Source organism: Ophidiomyces ophidiicola, assembly GCF_022830035.1.
Source record: "Ophidiomyces ophidiicola strain CBS 122913 chromosome Unknown scaffold_33, whole genome shotgun sequence".
Taxonomy (NCBI): Eukaryota; Fungi; Ascomycota; class Eurotiomycetes; order Onygenales; family Onygenaceae; genus Ophidiomyces; species Ophidiomyces ophidiicola.
Window position 1 is genome coordinate 95,298 of NW_026054673.1, and position 21,927 is coordinate 117,224.

General features: G+C 49.7%; 9 protein-coding genes across 9 annotated transcripts; 3 read left to right on the plus strand and 6 right to left on the minus strand.

Moving 5' to 3' along the window:
* Window positions 1–1,593: 1,593 nt before the first annotated feature.
* Window positions 1,594–5,064, plus strand: LOZ57_005896 (uncharacterized protein; the record flags this gene model as incomplete). Its single annotated transcript, XM_049254922.1, has 9 exons — window positions 1,594–1,620; window positions 1,659–1,724; window positions 1,773–1,831; window positions 1,889–1,907; window positions 2,026–2,091; window positions 2,142–2,244; window positions 2,301–2,317; window positions 2,378–3,945; window positions 3,999–5,064. The coding sequence occupies 9 exons, from the start codon at window positions 1,594–1,596 to the stop codon at window positions 5,062–5,064; spliced, it is 2,991 nt and encodes a 996-aa protein (XP_049106089.1).
* A 934-nt stretch (window positions 5,065–5,998) lies between these two features.
* LEU5 (coenzyme A transporter) lies at window positions 5,999–7,268 on the plus strand (the record flags this gene model as incomplete). The annotated part of the gene is made up of 2 exons (XM_049254923.1): window positions 5,999–6,160; window positions 6,288–7,268. 2 exons carry the CDS (start codon window positions 5,999–6,001, stop codon window positions 7,266–7,268), a joined length of 1,143 nt encoding a protein of 380 aa, XP_049106090.1.
* Window positions 7,269–7,630: 362 nt separating this feature from the next.
* On the minus strand, window positions 7,631–9,194 carry PEX12 (ubiquitin-protein ligase peroxin 12; the record flags this gene model as incomplete). The annotated part of the gene is made up of 2 exons (XM_049254924.1): window positions 7,631–9,072; window positions 9,137–9,194. 2 exons carry the CDS (start codon window positions 9,192–9,194, stop codon window positions 7,631–7,633), a joined length of 1,500 nt encoding a protein of 499 aa, XP_049106091.1.
* A 467-nt stretch (window positions 9,195–9,661) lies between these two features.
* atp25 (ATPase synthesis protein 25, mitochondrial) lies at window positions 9,662–11,830 on the minus strand (the record flags this gene model as incomplete). Its single annotated transcript, XM_049254925.1, has 1 exon — window positions 9,662–11,830. One exon carries the CDS (start codon window positions 11,828–11,830, stop codon window positions 9,662–9,664), a length of 2,169 nt encoding a protein of 722 aa, XP_049106092.1.
* A 265-nt stretch (window positions 11,831–12,095) lies between these two features.
* On the plus strand, window positions 12,096–13,731 carry NMD3 (ribosome-binding protein; the record flags this gene model as incomplete). Its single annotated transcript, XM_049254926.1, has 2 exons — window positions 12,096–12,166; window positions 12,228–13,731. The coding sequence occupies 2 exons, from the start codon at window positions 12,096–12,098 to the stop codon at window positions 13,729–13,731; spliced, it is 1,575 nt and encodes a 524-aa protein (XP_049106093.1).
* A 183-nt stretch (window positions 13,732–13,914) lies between these two features.
* ESF2 (RNA-binding ATPase activator esf2) lies at window positions 13,915–14,934 on the minus strand (the record flags this gene model as incomplete). The annotated part of the gene is made up of 1 exon (XM_049254927.1): window positions 13,915–14,934. One exon carries the CDS (start codon window positions 14,932–14,934, stop codon window positions 13,915–13,917), a length of 1,020 nt encoding a protein of 339 aa, XP_049106094.1.
* Window positions 14,935–15,570: 636 nt separating this feature from the next.
* On the minus strand, window positions 15,571–17,339 carry LOZ57_005902 (uncharacterized protein; the record flags this gene model as incomplete). The annotated part of the gene is made up of 3 exons (XM_049254928.1): window positions 15,571–15,854; window positions 15,909–17,113; window positions 17,185–17,339. The coding sequence occupies 3 exons, from the start codon at window positions 17,337–17,339 to the stop codon at window positions 15,571–15,573; spliced, it is 1,644 nt and encodes a 547-aa protein (XP_049106095.1).
* Window positions 17,340–18,282: 943 nt separating this feature from the next.
* Window positions 18,283–19,341, minus strand: LOZ57_005903 (uncharacterized protein; the record flags this gene model as incomplete). The annotated part of the gene is made up of 1 exon (XM_049254929.1): window positions 18,283–19,341. The coding sequence occupies one exon, from the start codon at window positions 19,339–19,341 to the stop codon at window positions 18,283–18,285; it is 1,059 nt and encodes a 352-aa protein (XP_049106096.1).
* A 721-nt stretch (window positions 19,342–20,062) lies between these two features.
* On the minus strand, window positions 20,063–21,799 carry cdc27 (the record flags this gene model as incomplete). The annotated part of the gene is made up of 8 exons (XM_049254930.1): window positions 20,063–20,418; window positions 20,474–20,602; window positions 20,650–20,674; window positions 20,729–21,037; window positions 21,101–21,264; window positions 21,328–21,575; window positions 21,634–21,689; window positions 21,746–21,799. 8 exons carry the CDS (start codon window positions 21,797–21,799, stop codon window positions 20,063–20,065), a joined length of 1,341 nt encoding a protein of 446 aa, XP_049106097.1.
* Window positions 21,800–21,927: the final 128 nt, after the last annotated feature.

Genomic DNA, 21,927 nt, shown 5'->3' on the forward strand with positions numbered 1-21,927 from the left:
AGTAGATGTTGCGCAACCAACTAAGAGATTCTCGTGAAAGGAAGAAAAAAACCGGTTCAGAGTCCTGAAACGTAGGGAGAGATGCAGGGGCGTTCGATTCTATCGAAACTGATTTTGTTCTAGAAGGGTAACAAGACGACTAGGGACGGGTAAAACAGCAAAGTTAGATTTGAGCATCCGGGCAGGCTGAAGATGGCCACGGGAAACGGGAGCGACGGAAAAGCGGAGTTGGCGGATGGACAGCTTTCGGGCCCCGATGCTAAGCCCTTCGCTGAGCGAGAGAGAGGCAGCAGCGTGTGTCGAGGCAGGGGCCAGGCAGGCTGGGATAGACGGAAGAAATATAGGCAACCAGAAGGAAATGTAGCGGAAGTAGTATACAGGCAGAAAGAGCAGCGAATTCTGCGCAGAACAAGTACTTATACGGCGGGAGCGCGTGGAGTGGCGGAGGCACGGCGGGTAGGGGAAGACGGGCTGCTGGCGCGGACAGGCTGGTAGGGGCAGCGCCGGGCAGAGTCGAGTCGAGGGCTCGCCGGGGCCGACCGGCTAGGGGCTTGGCAGGGCCATTGCGTTGGGGGCTGGCTCGGGGCGGCAGCACAGCAGCAGGGCCAGCGACAGACCTGCAGGCAGCGGGAGCGGCTGGCGGTGGGCGGCGGGCTAGGGAGCGATTGAGTTGGCCTGGACGCGTAGGGAGGTGTTTGTTGTTTTGGTTGTTGGTTGGCGGTGATGTGACTGTGGTGGTCGGCGCGCTGTTTGCCCGGATTATTGCCTGTGTCGACCACCACACGTCCCGCGCGGCACACTAGCGAGGCCACGGTACCCGCCATTACCGTACATACACACTGGAGCTCTCGACCAGACGTCACCAGCCTCCCCTCCCCGGCCGACGAGGCTGTTGCCGCGACACCTGTGTGTCGAGCTCGGCTTGCACAGCACGGCACATCCGTCACAAACCGGCTGCCTGTCGTCCGGCCCATATGCGCTCCGGGCTGGCAGGCCGCGCCCGCGCCCCGCGTCGCCCGGCCGGCGCGCGGGCAGCGCAGAACCCACTAGGTAACTAGGTAGGGCGCTGGTTAGTTACCGTACCCGCCGGTACAAGCGCGGGCAGCTAATCCGCATCAGGAACCAAAGCCCCCCCATTCCCGATTCGTCGATGCCCGGCCGTTCTGAATCTTCTCACTCGCCCAAATTGTGTTTTCGCTCGACCTCCTCCCTCGCCCACCCACCACGACCACCACCGCCATCCGCGTGCTCCGCTGCCCATCTGCCCTCGACTCCGCTGCCCTATCTTCACCTACTAAGCCCGCCCATCTACGCGTAATGTCCTGCCTGCACGGTAAGCCCACTGTTGCCCTCCCTAGCTCCCGCGCCCGCCTGGCCCAGCCACGCGTCTCGCCGCCCCTAGCCCGAGCTCATCAGCTCGTCAACGCGAAAAAAAAAGGCTCTCCCATTAGGTGAACAAGCTATAGCTCACTGCTTTTCTAGTTGCCTGACCGTGCTCCCTGTGTTCACCACCGCGCAGCCCGTACCAGCTCATTGGCCTTACCCGCGCACTGCCTGTGACCTAGCCTTTCTCTGTCCAAGACTTATCCTACAATGGTGCCGTATACCACAAAGAACCCGGTGCGTCGCAATACTGTTAACATGCAGCCGCAACCCAGGTATTGTTCAAGCGCAAACCGGTGCAATATCTCCCACGACCCACAATTGAGGATGAGAGCTCCGAGGTATGGTCTATCTAGCCACTATATGTCTTTGTGCCTGACACAACCTAGATTTGGGTCATTCCAGAGACCAACGAGGTGTTTCTTAACTATGAGCCGTTTTTGCAAAGGTGAGCCGTCGTTTGCCTCCGCAAGACTGTTGATGAACATTATTGACCCCCTGGTAGAATGAACTTCTACAAACAGGTATTGCATCCGTGGTTCTTTCATTCCCCCTCTTGGCTGTCTACCGTCGTTGCTCCTGCGTCCGAATTGGCTATAGATTGGTCGCATTAGATAAGTCCGATACTAACTCAATAAATAGAAACGGTTCATCTGTGAAATCACCGGCCACTCATCCCTTACTTTTTTTGAAGCTCTCAGAAGCGAAGTGCGTGGTGGTAATTCCCCTGGGATGGCCAGAGTTGACTGTTTTGTTAGGCTGAAGGCTCAAGAGAAGTCGACAACTCTTTCCCTGATGCTCTGAAAGACCCCGTTTTGCGCAAGGTCCAATTTTCAACTGTTTCTAGATTGGATAGTCTTGGTATGTATTCACCAAGGTCAAACTAAAAACTCCTAACTAATATTCATTTTTTACAGTGGATCAGGTTTATGAGGTATCTATGCCCTTTCTGTGGCTATAATTACAGAGGAGACTTAGAGCTCACCGAACTTAGGATTTCAAACAAGACTTTTATCCCGGCGAGCGGGTCACCGTTCTACTAACCAATGGCTCCCGTTTACAAGGGATAGTTCGGGAAAAGGCTAGATTTCCAGAACTTCGCAGATCAGACGGAACTGTAGAGCGAAGGGCATCATCTCGCTATCTCGTGAAGCTTACCAGTCGCCAGAATGAGGAAGCATTAGTTGATGACGAGCATTTGGCGCGCGATAGAAAGATATTCACCAAGCAAATGCTCAGGTCATTCATCAAGAATACTGTGTCAAGAGAATCGTGGAACGGTGCACCTTGGCTGGTGAAACCGCATTTTGCTGACTTCTATGGAATCGACACTGAGGTTCCACAGCATCTTCGATATGGGAACAAAGCCGGAAAGAAAGCAAAGGTGTCTGCAGATAAGCAAGAGGACGAAAAATTGTTTGGGTTCTTCGCATCTCAACGCCCACAGCTAAAACCCGCCAGCAAGGGGCAAAAAGCCAAAACCCCCCAGGAACTGGCGAAAGCAAAAGAGGAGCAATATGAGGCTTATAGACGATCACTAAATGGAAATCCTTCGTTTCGATTACCCAAAAATGGCCATTCTAAACCACCACTGCCTCCTTCCGATATTCCTTTGAATTTTGCTTCCGATGTTGCTGTCTTGATCAAAACCAAAAGCATTCCTACCACCCCTCCTCCCCCTCCGCCACCACCCATCAAGTATCCTATTGAGGATCTTGACATACCTCCTACCGCTGACAACGAATCCCGTCCTAGCCTCCACTTTTTGGTAAATGATGAATTTGCAGAGCAGCTGGACCTTGGCCTTAGGAAAGAATCCGTTGGGGCTGTGTTGGAAACATGGAATACTTTGAATGTTTATTGTGAAGTATTCCAACTGGACTCCTTTACTTTTGATGACTTTGTCGAGGCTATGCGTTTCTCTTCGGATGAAGTCAACTGTGAACTTTTCGTGGAAATTCACTGCGCGGTTCTGAAGACTCTTGTGAACTCTGACAGGAATCAAGAAGGGGCAGTTCAAATAGCTTTGCCGGTAGCTCCTGAGGAAGATTCCGATAAAGAGTCGGAGGAGTCAGAACCTGAGCCAGAGCCAGAACCAACACGGAGAACCACTCGAAGTAGTTTAGCGAAGGCCGAAATTCTTGATTCGCAAAGAAAGCTATCCGGCCAGGCTACCACCGCTGACGCTAAACTGCATCGAGCTGCCGAAATGTTTGGAGAGTATGGATGGATTGATCGGTTACGAAGACGTGACTTCAAGAGCGGTGGGTGGGAGCTTGTTATGATCGGCCTCCTTCATCAGTTGTCTGGCCGGCCAAGACTGCAGAAAATTTGCGATGAGATCCTAACCCACCTCGCCCCTGTTGATGCTGAGCCAACACAAGAAACAGCTCACTCACAATACGCTACCCTCGATATTAACCTCCGTGTACAAGCACTGCAGATAATCTGCATGCTTACATTAGAAACAAAAGCGATTAAAAACTACCTTGAAGAATGCAGCAACCAAATGACAGAGTTTCGGAAAGAGAAAATTGAACTACAAAGGGCCAGGAAAGCAACGTATGTACACTTGATACTTAGCTCTTTCATTACAAATATTGACTTGTGTATAGTCTCGAAGAATTACGAAAGCTACATGAGGAACGAAAAGAGCTGGAGCCGGAACAAGTCCCTTCGCCCGCTCCAGAGGCCGAAGAGATTGCGGAGGCAAAGTCTCCAGGAACGGAAGATGATTCGGAATCTGTTAGTGGCTCGGACGAAGAGGAATCGCGTGTTGGACGATCTCTACGAGGCGGGGCAGACCGAGAACTTGAACGTAAACGAAGACAAGAAGAGGAACGAGCTCGCAAAGAAATGGCCGCCAAGGTACCAAAGGTGTCCAAACAGTACCAACGGGTACTTAAAAAGATCGAGGAACTCAAAGCCAAAGTTCAATCTTACGAGTCAGACATTGCGGTGCTTGATAACGATTTACGAGAAGCTGATTGTCCAAGGACACGATTACTTGGAAAAGATAGATTTTGGAATCGCTATTACTGGTTTGAGAGAAATGGCATGCCATACGCAGGTCTTCCCACAAGTTCAACAGCCTCTGCCGCTTACGCCAATGGGAGAATTTGGGTTCAGGGCCCCGACGAAATGGAACGGGAGGGCTTTATTGATCTTCCAGACGACTTAAGTAAATCGTATGTTAAGGATTTTGGAATGACCGTTGCGCATCGTAAGAAGATAGAGGAAGGCTCTACGAGCGTGGTCAATGCTAATGAATGGGGTTACTATGACGACCCTGAGGATCTCGACCGACTTATTGGCTGGCTAGATACCCGGGGCATTCGAGAGACGAAGCTTCGCAAAGAACTGCTACTGAATAAAGACAATATTGCGAAGCATATGACTAACCGAAAGGAGTACTTGTCGCGAAGTGCGTCCAAAGATGAGTCCGACGAAGAGCCTCCAACTCGAATGTCGACACGAACGAAATCCAATGAGGATCGCGACAGCTATCGTTGTCTAAGGTGGAAGAACACAACAGCTTTGAGAGATAATGGACACCTCCATATTGATGCGGAACGTCCGGCAAAGAGAGTACGAAAATCGACGGAGCAGACTATTGAAACAAAAACAACTAGCCGCCAAGGAAAGACCCTTACCAGGCAAGGCACTCGGTACAATTTTTGATTCCCGTGCTCTACAGCGCGTCGACGTGGTTCAACGACTTGACGAACTTGCATTTTATTTCTGGTTCATAATAGATTTGGATGAGGCTTCTATAGGCCACTGGAATTACAAAACGGCCACTCTCCAGCCTCTTTATCGCGTTGTTTGACATACTGCATATGGGGATTTTTTCTATCCATACTTTGGCGCAGCATTTTGAAAGCTCGGACCATATGAGTGGATTTACACATCCGCACTCTGGGCTGGGTTCAGTAACTTTAAGTCTGGAAACTTTTTGATATCTTTTGGATTCATAAGATATAGCGAAACCATGCATCTTAGGAGTTTTTTTGACGACTTTGGCGGGCTTGTGTGTCTGAGAGAAATGGATCTGTGGGCATTGGAGTTCTTTGGCTCACGGCGGTTATAGGAGATAGACTGTTTCGGATAACTATTGCATATTTCCCTTAATTCATCAGGCTGTATCTTGATCGCCTTTTTTCTAAATTTTGATGGACTGAGCGCAGCCATATCATGTGTCGTGCCTTTCGGCGTTCGGTGCCGGCTCCTAAACCTTAAATAGGCTCTAGCCAATAAGAGCGTTTGCGGCAAAATGCGCCGGCATTATTCGGCTGACTAAGCGTGACGAAATGCTCACGTGCCTGTTCCCCGCGACCAACCGCCTAAACTTATTTATTAAGGCCGGTTTTTGTGTGGGAGAGCCGCCGCGTCTCACACAGTGTAAGCCGCTGGAGCACTCCGAAACCTCAGTCCTTGAATACCCATCGTTGCTCCAGACAATGCAGACCAGCTGTCCTCTACTCCTGGCTCTTCAATTTCATATCTCGCCTCTACTAGATCGGTCCGCGGTGTTCTGATGGAGGAGGTGTCCCGAGGCCCGGTGATAGTGTCGCAGACTACGCACATCTCAACGCCGGCAATGACAAGTCCGGCGATGGCCAACGCTGAACAGAATGTTACTGTGCAGTCCCCCGAGAGCACAATGGCGCAGCCAACTATGAGAAAACCGCTTGGAAACCGCTCGAAGGAGGTTGATAGGCGGAGCTTGGACTATCTCCTTCGGAGCGGGCTGGCCGGAGGTTTGGCAGGGTGCGCGGTATGTGTTTTACGCAGGCAATTTTCTCTTTCTCGCCCAGAACCTCCAGGCAGTCTCATCAAGAAGGATCTCATGGGGATTCCAGACTTCGTGATTTAATAGCTAATACGATCTGGCATGTCTGTAGGCAAAAACCGTTGTCGGCCCTCTCGATAGAGTAAAAATTCTTTTCCAGGCTTCAAACCCACAGTTTGCAAAATATTCCACTAGTTGGTTTGGCCTCGCCTCGGCGATTAAAACGATAAACCAACAAGAAGGAATACGGGGCCTTTTCAAGGGCCATTCCGCTACACTTCTGCGCATTTTCCCCTACGCTGCTATTAAGTTTCTAGCATACGAACAGATTCGTGCCATCATAATTCCTACAAAACAACATGAAACTCCTTTCCGTCGATTAATAAGCGGCAGTTTAGCGGGCATGTCTTCTGTATTTTGCACATACCCCTTAGAACTTATTCGTGTGCGGTTGGCGTTTGAAACAAAGCACCATTCCAAGTCGTCCTTGAGAAGAATTTGCTCTCAGATATACCGCGAAAATAGCGGAGCACCATCTTCCTCGTTAAAAACGGCAGCAGAATCATCTGCCGCATCGACAGCTGCCTCGGCCCTAAAACACCACGCCCCTTCGAAAGGCAGCATATCGAATTTCTACCGTGGCTTTACTCCCACCCTCATGGGGATGTTGCCCTACGCCGGGATGTCGTTTTTGACTCACGACACTATTGGCGATTGGCTGCGCTCCCCCAGCCTCGCGCCGTACACCACTATTCCCAATTCAGAGCGGCCCACTGAATCCGGCCACCAGCAATCTCGGTCGCACCGCGTCCAGCTCAAGGCTTCCGCAGAATTATTCTCCGGTGCTTTATCCGGCGTTGTTTCTCAAACTTCGTCGTACCCCCTGGAAGTCATACGGCGAAGAATGCAGGTTGCCGGAGCCGTAGGAGACGGCCGCCGCATGACAATTTTGGAAACAGCGAAAGTGATCGCTAGAGAAAAGGGCTTCAGAGGATTCTTTGTTGGATTGACTATTGGGTATATGAAGGTGATTCCGATGGTGGCCACTAGTTTCTTTGTTTATGAGAGAGGAAAGTGGTGGCTAGGTATATGATAACTTTGATGGGGCTAATCTTTGCATTGCCGAGTCATGGTGGGTTTTTTTGACGGAGTTGTCGACAAGAAACGTCTTTGCAGCAAAGACACATGGCGTTTATTTTACATATTTTTCAAAGGATACACTGGCTGTGTTTCATTTGTCTGAAAACAGTTGCTTTTTTGTTTTTGTGCTTGACATGCGTTCAAACGCATATATATATTTTCTGGTCATGTCTATATTTGAATATAACAGACACAGCCTGTATATAGATTTACATACAATGGTTATTGCAAATTGCAAGTGACATTACAAAGCAGTAGTACATACTCCGTAGATATTGATTTTACATTCACCCGAGCTCTTGAAAAACGCCGCGTCTATATAAGTACCCGCCTCAACCCCTCTGTCCCACCAAGGACCCGTCTTCCCGTAATCGGACATCTTCCTTTCCCAGTCTCCCATTTGCCAGTTCTACTCTTGGCAGGCATCTCGGTCTGCGCGTTCTTCTCTTCATCTGCTTCACTGCCAGGCTGTTCCTGGATAGCCTCTCCGTCACCATCCGAGTCATCGTCCCATTCGCCACCGGTGCCATTTATAAAATCAAGCTGTCGATCATGTTCCCCATTCAACCAACGGAATATGCAGCTGTAGCAGAAGACGTATCCGGTTTGGCATGCGGTGGGATTGACTAGAGCGTGGAGGCAAATTGGGCACATGTTCTGTGTATCTTCAGAAGAGTCTGAGTGTGGAAGAGGAACGGTAAAGATGGGAAGATAGGACGTTGACGAAATCGGAGGTTGGCGACGCTTGGTTGTAGTGGTAGGGGCGGTAGGGGCTGTCTGGGTAGGTAGAGCGGTAAGTTTACCGTGGCTAGGCTGTTTTAAAGCAGATGGGAGAGTGACTTTAGGCTGAGGAGCTGGTGGCAAGCCTGATACAACGGGCGCTGGAAGATCGAGAGCTTCAGTCGCTTTGCGGGCTAGCTGCCGCGAGAAATCACTTGCATGCCACCATTCTAGAAACTTAAGAGCAAATATAGACGCTGGAAGAAAAAATTTCAAAGAACCTAGGACATGAGGGTAGAGATTCTGCGGACTGAGCATGCCTAGGCGGCTTGCCCCCGGGCGTGAGCGAGAAGTAGTTGGCGGTTTGGCCATAGCTGCCAACGCGATCGCCTTGTGGTCCGCAGGGCCTAAACGCCTGATCCGTGTTCCAATCAGCCAGAGAAACGGTGAAGGATATTTCGTGTTGTCGAAGAGGTAGGCGAGGTTAAAGGCTAGGATGGAAAAGTAATACGCCGCATTTATCGACGGATACACATTTCGCAGGAACCATTTATAATAGAATAGAAATCTCTGTCGAAATGTTGGGTTATGTGGCAGGTCGTCGGCTGGGTTATATCTCGGTCCACCACCCATCGCCAACGCCGCCTGCGGAGCGGCATGGATGTCGTAGCCTTCATCCAGCTTTCGTTTCAAATATGGCAAACCAACCATCACCATCAGGTTTCTCCATATATCCGAGTTGCGCAGTTGAAGTGTTTCGCGCACTGGTCCAGCAGCGCCCAGTTGCGCCCGCGGTACCTCGCCATTTTTGATTTCGAGAACGCGCTCCCGCTTTAGAGAGTAAAAATGCTCTGTGAACGAGCCACCGAAAGTATGCAGATAGTATTTTTCTATGAGTAGGGAGAGTACGGCGTAGACTTCGTCGAAGGAGTTGAGGATGCGGAGGAGGTAGCGTGGGTGGCGGTGGGTTGCGACGGCGAGGAGGTAGCGGAGAGAAGGAGGAAGCAGAGCAGAGAGCTGCTGCTCAGAGAGGAGTTCTACGTGATTGAAGCATCAGCAGGTGTCGTAGGAAGAGATGGAGCGGGACAAGGACTGTCTTACCGAAGAGCGACGGCTTGAAGTCATCGATGTCATTCTGGAGAGCTGACATGTACTCCATCTTGACCACACAGCATCGTTGTTTTTCCGCTTGTACAACAGAAGGGCGGGCGAGAGCTCGAAGAATTGAAAGAGCAGGTGAAGCGGCTGGTGAGAATCTGTGGTTGTCGCGAGCCGCGGCAACTCTAATCCCTGCATAGTTCGCAACTTTTGCCTCAGCTCGTGCTCTCCAAGTGATGCAGGCCGCTTCTACGCGTAAGTATGGTGCACATGGTCAAGGCTGGATTGAAAAGAAAGTAAATATTAGGGATCCTATTGTACATACAAATTTATTTGAAGTTTCGCCAATGCCGTCCTCTGGATGAAAAACTCCCCCGAAATCTAATAACTAACCCAACTCACATAGTAGTATGAAAATGAAGGAAGGAAATGAAAGTAAAGAAAGTAATAGAAAGACTGAAGTCACGCCGTCAGTGCTGGAAATAGGAGCAGAGGGGAGCTGGTGTCAAAACATAAGAAAGAAAACAATCAGGCCTGAGCCGCTTTGCTGGCGGCCACAAGCTCCCAGCATCGACTCCACAGGTTTGAATACTCGCTGCGGTCTCCAGAATCGGCTCGTGTCTTAATGGACGGATCGGCTACAAGTAAGCAAGCCATGATCACACGCGCAAGTTCAGCGTCTATCCGAACAGGCGGCTCCTCTCTTGCCATCATTGGGATCCACGACGACAAGCATTCGGATGTCTTTGCTTGGTGCCCTCTTTCAGCATGTAGACGGAACAGCAATACGTAAAACTCTTTTGACCGGGGGAGCTGAAGCAGAGACATTTTTCGCCATATTGCCCAGAACTGATCGTAATTACCATGGTGGAAATGGAATCGGAGCAAGCTCAGAAACTGTTCGGGGCCAAACTTAACGTCGAAAGCGTGCATGATTTTGCGTAAGCGGTCCTGGACAAGGCGCACCTCATCAAATTCCTCCGCAGTGACAGGTATGGACGTTTCAACCTCGATAGAGTTGGGGTTATTGTGTTCTTTCATGGGGCGCACCGGAACCTGGAAACCAGAAGCCGCATAAAGCATCGAGAACACTTCACGGCTCAAAATGTCCATCCCACGTAGGCTCATATGGTTGAGGACTTTCAACGCGAAGTCAATGTCAGTTCTGGAAACCCGTTTCACGGCATTAGCCATATCACTCTCGTTTTCAGTAAATGAAAGTAAAGCTTTCACTGTCTTCAGTGCTATTATCTCTGGTATGTCACTACCAGAAGCAGCTAGATCTTTGAAGGCATCGAATAGATTCGTCTTGCTATACTTAGGGTGTTGTAGTTTAACAGCAAGACGCGACAATTCTAGTTTTGCTAGAATGTGGTCGTTAGAATCTTGACTGATATTTGATAAAGCTTGGTGGAATAGGCGGAGGAAGAGCGTAGAACTCTTATCCTCAGGGCCAGACCCAAGTTCTCGAAGTGCTTCGTCCCTTGGAAGTTTAACTAAATGTTGGAATAATGAGACAATATCAGGCGATAGTGGTTTTGAGGATCTGGTAGGACCAGTCGGAATAGGGCCCAGAGGATCGTCCCCCTGTCGTGGTACAAGGCCAGGGTCAAGTACAGTTGCATCAACACTGATCTGCTGTACACAACGGCTCGTGTGAATACCTCTCCTCTGCCCATGGTCCGTGCCTGGTGGAGCTCCGTGTACAGTCTTGGATTCGCGATAGGTGGGGTTGGGCCCATTTGACGTGCCAATGGCTACTTTCTCAGCAAAGGCTTCAAACTGGTGCTCGAAAGCCCTTATTTCGCTGGCAGAGCGCGGAGGAAAATTACCACTCCAAAGGCCTTCAAGATCAAGCTCAGCTCTCCTTTCCTCAGTCAGGATCTGTACCACAATGCGGGCGCTTTCCACGGTATTTCCGAATCCCACGAAATCGCGCTTCTGAGTAGTAACACGTTGTTTTCCATTTTCAACAGAACCGACATTTACACATATCCATCCAGTTGTGATGCCATCATCCTTGTCTTCATAAGGCGTTCCCGAATTGCTTGCTAGCTTTGCTCGGCGAGCCTTTCTCCGAAGCTTGATCTTCAGCTCGTTTCTACCCAAGAGGCCATCTGCAGTGGGATGGAGCTTATGAGTGCTCCTCAACCAGCGGCATAAGCGATCGGCGGCAACGTTAAGGTGTTTAATACTTCGAGCAGTTCCAAAGATCATCACCAAGTTTGCTCCAAGCGCTGGTGGAGGCTCGCGACCGCGGAGGTCTAGCAATGAAAGATCATCGAGGCCAATGTCCATCGAGATGTGCTGCAAGAGCCCCTCGAGTATCGGTGGAGGGTTGTCTGGCAATGGCGGTATCTCCTGGCGCTGCCTCAGGGGGTGAGGTGGCGCCTCTGCTGTTTCTTCTTTTAAATACCAGGGTACATGCTCTGCTGACTGCGGTGCGGCGTCGAGCTGTTGCTCGCTGCCATTGTCATCCGACGGCTCCCTGGAGGCAACGCTATGAGCCGCAGACTGTCCACGCACGGGCGGACTGCGTAGCGACGAGAAGCTGCTCTGGTGCTGAGGCTGAGTTCGAACGAACGGTTTGTGGTACAAAGGCGCGGGAAAAGTAATGTCCGCAATTGCGAGAAAAGATTGAATTACATGGCTGCGGCAGCCGTAGCACTGAATGCCTCGCAGCATGAGGCGACTCATTGTCAGCGAAAAAGAGGGCTTGTTGGTGAAAGAAACGAGCGGGAAGAGAGAGCGTCGGCGGCTAAAAAGCTTTTTCAGTGGAATTGCGAGGTACTTGCCGTTTTCGGATGCACAAAGAAACGCTGACTCAGCATGCAAACAGTGCAAATGGCGATAAGAGAATTTCGATACAAAAACTCCCCGCCGGCGTCTCGATCAACCAGCACAGCTTTTGGGTATCCCTTTAGGTTTTATTCTCCTCTCGTCTCGATATCCTGCTGCCACCATGTCGATGGACTTGGATGCTCCGGCACCCTTCCAACAGGTGTCGTTTCAGCCACAGCAGCAAGCGGCAACGTGCGTTTTCATACCCTCCGATGTGTATCAGACGGTTTCGACAGGCTAACGATTGTTATAGTATTCTGTGCTGCAACTGCGGTGCCCCGATAGATGGAACAACCGCTGCGGGCGCGCTATGCGAAGACTGTATCAAGCTCACCATCGATATATCCCAGGGAATTCAGCGAGAAGCTACATTACATATGTGCAAGGACTGCGAGCGATGGCTACAACCACCTAGTCAGTGGGTCAGTGCTTCCCTAGAATCTAGAGAGCTGTTGGCATTATGTCTTCGGAAATTACGAGGTCTTTCGAAGGTTCGGATCGTTGATGCAAGCTTCCTCTGGACCGAGCCACATTCGAAACGAATTAAAGTGAAGATCACTATTCAGCAGGAAGCTTTCCAGGGTACGATTCTACAACAGACATTTGAGGTGGAATACGTCGTTGCGTCCCAACAGTGTCCGGAATGTGCCAAATCTTATACTGCGAATACATGGCGAGCCTCTGTCCAGGTTCGGCAAAAGGTGCCCCATAAAAGAACTTTCCTCCATTTGGAACAGCTCATCCTTAAACACGGGGCGCACAAGGACACCATCAATATCAAGGAGGTTAAGGATGGCCTGGATTTCTTTTTTTCACAAAGGAACCATGCAGAGAAGCTGGTGGATTTCCTTTCGTCTGTTTCCCCTGTCCGTGTAAAGAAATCCCAACAGCTCATTTCGATGGATATCCATACGTCGACAAAATCGTATAAAATATCATTTTCAGTCGAGTTGATCCCTATATGCAAAGATGACCTCGTGGCACTTCCAATAAAACTTGCTAGGTCACTAGGGAACATCTCACCTCTTACTCTCTGCTATCGAGTTGGCACGTCTGTTAACCTTCTCGACCCTAATACTCTTCAAACCGCTGATATCCCTTCACCAATATACTGGAGATCACCGTTCAAAAACTTAGCAGATATCCAACACCTCGTTGAATTTATCGTTATGGATATTGAACCGATCGGCCAGTCAAGCGGTCGTTTCTACCTTGCTGAAGCCACAGTTGCCAGAGCATCAGACCTAGGCGCCAATGATACTACCTATTTTACCCGCACACACCTTGGTGGTGTTCTTCATCCTGGTGATTCTGTAATGGGATATCACTTGACAGGAACTAACTTCAACGACGAAAACTTTGAGGCCTTGGAACAAAACAACACCTACAGTTCTACAATCCCTGATGTTATACTGGTTAAGAAACACTATCCAAGGAAGAAGAAGCATAAGAGCCGCAACTGGCGACTGAAGCGTTTAGATCGTGAGGAAGAGGAACCATCGTCAGATAGACACCAAAATTCAAACCGTCTGGAAGAGGACTTCGAGACGTTCCTGCGTGATATCGAGGAGGATACCGAACTTAGGAGCACACTGGCGTTGTATAAGTCTCAGCAGAAGATGAAAACTCATGCAGATCATATGGATGGGGTAGAAATGAATGTTGACGGAGATAGCGACGATGATGACATTCCGAAAATTAATATGGAGGAGCTGCTGGACGAGTTTGAGGAGCTCAATATGGAGGACAATCAATAAGCGCTTTTGGGGTATAAGGCGTGGTGGACTCATTTGGGACTCTGTTAGTGTTTTGATCTCGGTCTCCCAATGCGGGAGAATTGACAAAAATCATGGTGGCGTCTTCCTTCTGGCTATTTAATGTTGATACTCATGACGGACAAGGGCTATGAAAGTGCAATGATTCTCATAGTATGATTATTTTCAAAATATCTTCGACAGGACTCTCTGCACATCAGCATCCACTCTTCTTTCTTTCCCACTACTATCCATCTCTCTCTCTCGAACTTCGTTCTGTCGAAATAACCTCCTCGGCTTGTCCACGGCTGGGGTGACTGCATCGCCCTTTTTCTTCGCCTTTTCCTCTCTTTTCTTCCTAATCCCCTCCACCATTTTCCCCCTTTCAACTCCGGCCAGAAACACCTTCTCCTCTTTTCTTGCCTTCGAATCTTCCATCATTCGCCGGGCCTCCGCCTCGCGTTTCTCCCGCTGTACCTGCTCCATCAGATCCGCCCATTTGAACCCCCGAAGATATTTCAAGTTCCATACATCGTCGTGATACCACCCGCCCTTCTTCCCACCGACGATGGTTGCATTGAGGGCCTCGGCGCAAATCTTTGCAGTCCGCTTTGACGCAAATTCTATCCAGCCATCGGAATACATGCGGCGCTTATTACTGCGCTTTCCGTGGCCACCGGAAGAAGAGCGCACGGAAGGAGTAAGAAAGACTTTTGTGATAGGACTAAATCCTCGTGCCATCAAAAGCGATTTGAGGGCGGATGGTTTCAGATAGGGCGGAAGGGAAGAGAGGTAGACCACACCGGTTTTGTTCTTTTTGGATTTAGCCTTGCGGGTACGTATCGAGGGTGCATCTTTTGTAGAGATAGCTGGTGTAGCCGAGTTAGGTGTGAGAGGGGTTAGTTCGTTGGTTGATTCCGTTGGCTCTTCAGGCTGCGTAGGTTGTATTTGGACGTCTGGTTCTCCATATTTATCCCCATCATCATCTGAGCTTTCAGCCTGATAATCACTCAATGTCCCACTTTGTCGAGTGAAAAGTTTTCGTCTTTTGGCTGGCCGACGCAATGCCGACGACGCGCCAGTGGCTCTGGGTTTGTTGCTTCTGCCTTTTGACTTCTCAACCTCTTCAGAGTCGTACCCCGCATCATTTTCATCCTCTTCGCTCGAAGGTACGTCCCAGAAATCAGCCCGTTTATGTGATGCCATGGTGGTTGCGGGAAACTGGCCGCTGTCACTTGCACCTCAACTTGAGTGTTCAATGTCTTGGCATCGGAAACAACTTTTTTTTAAAGTTTACATAAGTCTGGAGTACGAGGCAATTATTTTGAGCTTCGAGTACTACTTCGTACGGAATACGGAGTAGTTGACTATCATCAGAATTGAAAGCTACAGTATAAGGATTTTGGCCAGGCTTTGGAAATATTGTGTTGAATTTATGCAAAGGGGTATTAATTAAATATCTTTAGATAACTAGTAAGTTACATATAACATGCCTCAATCCACATCCGCCGAATGATGCCTGTGACCTTCACGCCGAGTTGTTCGACATGGTACTCCGTACCCAGAGCCCTTATTAAATAGTATGGAAGTATTTCAGAAAAGTAAGTAAAGTAAGATACCGTCCAAACAGACGGTTATATATTCATTACAGCAGACATAAAGGATGTAGTTCATATAGGGGAATCTTGAAGCACAATGCGCGGAAATACGGGTCCATCCAGCATTCAACTAAGGAAAGACGCATTTTGAACGCTTAATTTAGGCGTCGAGAATGGTGTCCATCCTGACATTCAAAAAAAATTTAGCCCATCTGAAACTGCCACACAATGAATCAGCGTGTGTCTAGAGCTGGAGATCTGCGATGTGGTATGGCTTCGCATCTTTCCCAAAAAGAAGATAAGGCTTCCTCTCTGCAAGGTCGAGAATGGTCTGCGCAAAAACGCTGTTCGCCCACGCGAACCAGCTGCGCGTGTATTGACTGATGCGGTTTACATGCACAGTCTCGTGTATTAGTCCCAACAGACTAGAATCACGAACCATATTGATTGATTCTCGGATCTCATCGTCACTGATTGCGGTCCGAGCACGGACAAGAACGGACATAGGCCATGCATTTTGAACGCCAACTGCAGTCCTTGATTAGCTCAAGTCTGGAATGAACTCAGGTAAGAAATACGTACTGTGTGGGCCACCGATTCCGTGAAACGCAGAGCCAACTAAGTAGTAAGGGTTTCCTTTTTTGGACAAAATCATCTTGCGCGTGTTTTGATACACTTTATCATCCTGGTTGACAAACCCCAGCAAAGGAAGAGCTAGTAGAGACGGAAGGTTTGCATCGTCCATCAGGATGGAAGAGCCATATCCATCGACCTCAAACGCAAAAACATCCCCGAATGTTTTATGTTTAACGACTCCGTGCTCCCAGACACCTTGCTCAATCCTCTTCGAGACTTCGCGGAGCTTATTGACGAGCTCTTTCTTTCCACCCGCCTTCTGGAGCATGTCTGCAGTGCGCCGTAATTCAACGGACATCATAGCGTTTGCAGGGATGAGGAAGCCAAGAATCGAGGCATCGTCGCTGGGGCGAAATGCACTCCGAACCAGACCTGTTTCGTTATTCAGTGGATTTCCAATTCCACGTAAATTGAGCGTCTCTGTGCCAATTTTTGTGGTCCGCTGAAATGTATACTGGTTGACTACATAGTCCCCAGATGGATCAAACGTGGGCTGGGACTGCGCATCAATAGTGCTAAGCACCGTGTCCAGAGCCATATACCATCTGTTGGTTAGAAACGCGTCTGAGCCGGTGTTTGTGTAGAATTGGTTCCCAAGGGATAGGAAGTTTGCTAGAGAGTCAAGCTCATATTTGCATTCAAATACAACTGAAGGTTCATAAGCCGGATGTACAACATCGTCCTGGCCATTATTTGTCGGAAGCAACTTGCTAGGAGGTGGCGGCTGAAAGGCGTTGCAATACGGCGACTGAATTACGAACTCAGCTTGCGTGTTTATAGCTCCAATAATAAGATTCTTGATGTTAGGGTCCTTCTTTGCCAGCTGCTGGTACTGCGCGAGTTGATTTGTTGAATCGCGAAGCCATTCGGCATTAATATCCCCAGTAACGATGAATGACTGTGGTCCCTCCCAAACAGCCAGGGCATGGCTATTCCTTTTTTTTACCGGCTGGCTCCCATTGACATGCCACCGCACCGTCGTATCTAGAGTATTGGGAAATGCGTTTTCGAATATCCGGGCAAGGTCCTTATCAACCATCCGAGAGGTGATGTCGTGAATTATTTTCTCAACATAGGGTGAAGAAAACGTTCGACAGGCCTCAACCGGCCGCTGGAAGGATAGCTTCAAAGGGCCTTCGCTGTATGGTGGGCTAGAAAGGCGAGGATCAATTAGAAATTGATATGAAAACAAAAGGCATGGCGCCAGAGGGGGAGCACTTACTGCTTCATGGCGGCATATTCAGTATAATCCGGGCAAGCACCCGAGACATCTTCGGCTTCATCTCCCCATACCGTCTGGCGGTTTGCGATCGCGTGCGCGCAGAGAGCGCAGAGAGTGCCTGCAAGCAGGGTGAGTTGCCGCGAGAACAGCTTCATGGTGTTTATGGGTTGGACGGCATTCGCAAAGGCGGCTGCGCATATGATGAAAGACCAGACGGCCTATAAATGAGCATGGCAGGATCGATCTCCCGGAGGCACTTCACCTGACATGCGCGCCGGCTCAATCGATATTCGAACAGCGGTCAGCTGCAGCGAGACGTCCGCAGGGATCGCTGGGTTGTGATGCCAACATGCGCCGTCGATCGTCCTCGGCAGCCCGGCGAGCAAAGCCAAACCCACGCGCAATCGACAGTTAGCTCGTCAAGCTTGCAGGGGACTGTTTAGCACGGCGTTGACTATACTCCGTATACTGGCACCTGTTTTTTTTGGGCTTGCTGTGCTCGCCGTGATCCTTCGCCGCAGATGTGCCGCGCGGGGGTCCGTGTTAGAGCGGTTGACAGCGTTGGCGAGCGAAGATCACCGTAACCCCAATATGACATCGGGTGTACTTGACTTCAGATGGGATCGTTTGCCCAGAGAATTTAATACAATTATCAATGCTGTGAGTTTATCTATACATGTGCTCGAAAATGAGACAGTTACCCAAATATATTGGATTTCTTGTTTACGGCACTGGCGGAGTACGGTTAGTACGAGCTAACTTGCTACGGTTAATATCCCCTTTGGCTGCTATCAATTGACTTCGTAGCCCGGGTGACACTAGGGCGATGAAGCACTGTTTTGGTATGGCTAGGATAGATCATAGGAGAGAAAGGATCAATGCTACCAGGCATTTGAAGCCCTCAAGGTCCGCACGGTGCTCAATCAAGTGCTCGAAAGGTGAACTGGAATCAACAATTTTTGGCTTTCGGTTTTTGTTTAGCTGTTTGCATTGCTACTTTCCTTGTCTTCATTCTCGCATGCATAGCAGCCGTAGGTACATCGTTTATGAACAGTGCAAGGAAAAAAAGTGTTTTGGGGACCGTCATGGCTAAGACGGTCACTGTGGAACATGTCCAAGCTGCGAATATGCGTTCAAGGCCAATTGTCCACCGAGATGAGCATACAGTACATTTCCGGTGATCTCTCCCTTGCGCGCCATGTCAACCATTCCTGCCAGACTCTTACCTTCATACACTGGGTCTGTAATAAATGCATCTTTCTTTGCTCCATATTCAATAGCATCCCAGGTGGATCTATCTGGAACACCATAAGTTCCTGCATGGTATCGCTCATCCAAAATGATATCTGCCTCACTGATATCATCCTGCGACATACCAATCTTTTCTGCGGTGAATTTGGCAATACGGAGTACCTGGGCGCGGGTCTCGGCAGGTTTTGCGGAGGCATCGATTCCAATGACCTTGCGCTTTGGCTCTTGGGGATACATCTTTTCTAGCAGTTTGAATCCAGCCACCATGCCTGCCATGGTAGATCCCGTCACAGCACAGACAATAATAGTGTCAAATCTGATTCCCATCTCTCTCTCTTGCTCGCGCACTTCAAATGCCCACCGGGCAAAGCCCAACCCACCTAATGGGTGATCTGAGGCTCCTGCGGGGATATAGTATGTCTTCTCGCCACTTTCTTCGCACTTCTTCATCAGCTCTTTCAACGAGCTTTTATGCTCAATTCCAAACCCGGCTTTCTTTTCAATGTGCACGTCTGCACCCATCAGCCGCGAGAGTTGGATATTGCCCACGGTCTCGTATCCTGGATCCGACCAGGGCACCCATTCTTCTTGGACAAGGTGGGCACGGAGACCAGTTCGCGCAGCAACAGCAGCGACCTGGCGCGTGTGGTTGCTCTGGATTCCTCCGATGCTGATGAGGGAGGTACATTTCTGCGCGAGAGCTTCGGCAACCAAGTATTCAAGCTTTCGGGTCTTGTTGCCACCATAGGCAAGGCCGGAGCTGACGTCCTCTCGTTTGGCATAGATTTGCACCTTGCCATGGCTGCTGAGGTCGGCGGTGATGTTGGGCAGGAGGTGAATGGGCGAGGGCCCGAAAACGAGGGACTGGCGGGGAATGGAGGCGAAGGGTTCGGGGAGAGTAGCCATTGTTGAATGCAGTAGATATGGCTAGGCGATTTAGAATATGCTCACTTGAGGGGTGGGCCAGTGTTGTTGCTCAAGACCGTTCGACCAGCCCTTTATATAAGAAGTGGCGGCAGCCCCGAAACAGCGCTCACCTTCTCCAAACCCCAAACAGCGCCCACCATCTCCAAAAGCAGGACGGATCGGCGTCCGTGTGGACTTGAAGGATCTCAGGCTGTCAGGAGGCGCTGGGGACGGAGCGGGGCGGGGGCGGCTGTTGTGGCCTCATCTGTGGCTGTCGGGATCGGTCGTAGTGAGTATGGGGTTTGAGATGGGGTCGCCGACGGTGAAATGGAACGGCTACCTGCGGCAGGCGAGGATTTGCCGGCGGGGAAATATGTCGCCTCCAACAGGGCTCCGTTGTCGGCAGAGGCGGACCAAAGAAGTGGTTGGCGGGTGGCGGGATAATGAGGAAGTTAGTTAGTTAACTAACTAACCTACGGAGTAGTTACGGAGTAACTCTATGCGTGGCTTAGGGTGTGGTAACTCCGTGATGCCTGGAATACTGGCCGACTAGCTAGTAGTTAACTAGTAGTTAGATAAAGCAGTCAACTTCCTAAATATCTGGGCAAAGCCAATCCCTCCTAGCAAGCCCTGATCCCAGGCTGGCAATGCGCGGGCCTGGTCTGCTGCCCTTGACTCGTACATGAACACGCCATGCTTGCACGCCTGATCGGCCGGGATTCTAGGGTTTTTTGCCAAAAAAAGACATCAAATTCCCCTGCCCGGTCTTGGGGGTTGCCTTGGGCTTTCCCGCTGTGGATACAGCTGGCCGTTTCTTTGGGGGTTCAGGCTCGTCTTCAGAGAATGATTCCCACACTTTTTCCTCCTTCGTGACCAAATAGCCGTCTGCATCCTTGAATGTTTTCTTTTTGACCACCTGGCGCTTTCCTCTCCGCCGCCCGCTGTGCGTGATCGTGGGCGCCGGTGCCGGCTCGGCTGTTGTTGCTGGCCGTTCTGCCGTCGCTGTCTTTTCCATACTCATTTGCTCCTCTGACGCTTCTCCTCGCGGAGCGTCAGGCATCTCGTCATCATCGTCATCTTGTCGGGAGGTTAGCTTGACAACTCCCCCCGAGTTGCGAGGACCTTCGCCTACCTTCCATCATCTTCCTCAGTTCTGCCTCTCGTTCTTTTTTCAATTGCCCATAATTATCATTAGTGCTTTTCTTGCTATCTAGAAACAAATCCTCGCTCTCTTCTTCGTCCGAATCACCCCCCATAACAACTGTACTGTAAGCAAAAGGTCAACTAATCCAAACAGCCAGTACGTACCATCTCCAGTTCCGCTCAATTCCGCCTGGCCACCGATTAGAACACGCATCAGTGTCAAGAAACATCGGCTAGGACATACCGGTTCTATTTTGGGAGCCACCGGCGATGGCCCCATAGTTTTTGGTCTAGCTTTTCCAAAAGCCTTGAAAAAATCCGACCCGGCGTGTTTCACTGACGAAGGCCTGGGAGGCTGGTTTGCAGAGCTCTGAGATTCTGAGAGCTGAGAAGTATGCCGTGGCTCGATCTTTGCCCTTCCTTCCGTCTTTAACTCTGGTTTTTGTTCTTGTACCTTTTCTACCTGCGTTGTAACAGTGGGCTTTTGACTGTTAAATTTTGGAGGGGTCTGTGCAGTTACTTGAGCTGGCGGTGGAACAGTACCCGTTCTTCGCTATATAGGTATGTTACGGTGAGTAGGGTTTTAACCATTTCGAAGAAAAGAAAGGTACTGTACCTTTACATTTTTATTCTGTATCATACCGAGAGTGGGGCCGCACTGCAACGGGTCCTGTTTCGATACAATTTGCGTGATATCTGCCAAAGTATTTAGATCAACTTTAGCAGCCTGTACGCTATACACAAATATTGAGTATAGGCTTTGGAAATTGCCCTTCGCCTCTGTTTAGATTAATTAGTGAATGCAGACGGAAAATGGCGTCCGAATAGCAGGTATAGCCGTACCTTGTAACTCATCTTCATTGGCCAGTAGAATCGATGTTACTGGTATTTCAATTTGGTTACAGTCCTCCTCGATGGCGGGCTGGCTGCTGATAAAGGGGCTGCTTTGAATTATCTCATTGTCCCCGTTCCGCGCCGTTCTTCGATTAGAGGAAGAACCTTTGTTTTGACGTAGTCCAGTTAAGATATATGTAGCATATACAGAATTCGGCTTTTTCGAATTCTCATGGCGATGAAACTCATAGAGCATTCTACAACGGATTAGCATGATGCTTTCTCTTCTATAATATTTCCTATGATTGGACACACCGCTTTGCATGGCTGCAATGAACATTCAGGTCTCTGCTGAGAGATCGGTATGTCACCTTGCAATATCGGTGAGCAAAGCAAGCCAAGCCTGAGATTCACGACTGATACTGACATGTTCTCCATCAAGAACTCTCTGCGCCAAATGTGTTTTATAATCTGACGGCATTAGAGTGCGGTATATAGAGTGATTGGTGTCAGGATAACTTGGTCAGAAGAGAGAAAGTTATTGGGTGAAAGCTCAATAAGGCAGACGCGTCGAAATCTTTCGACGCGTTCAGTCACTACATTAGGTAG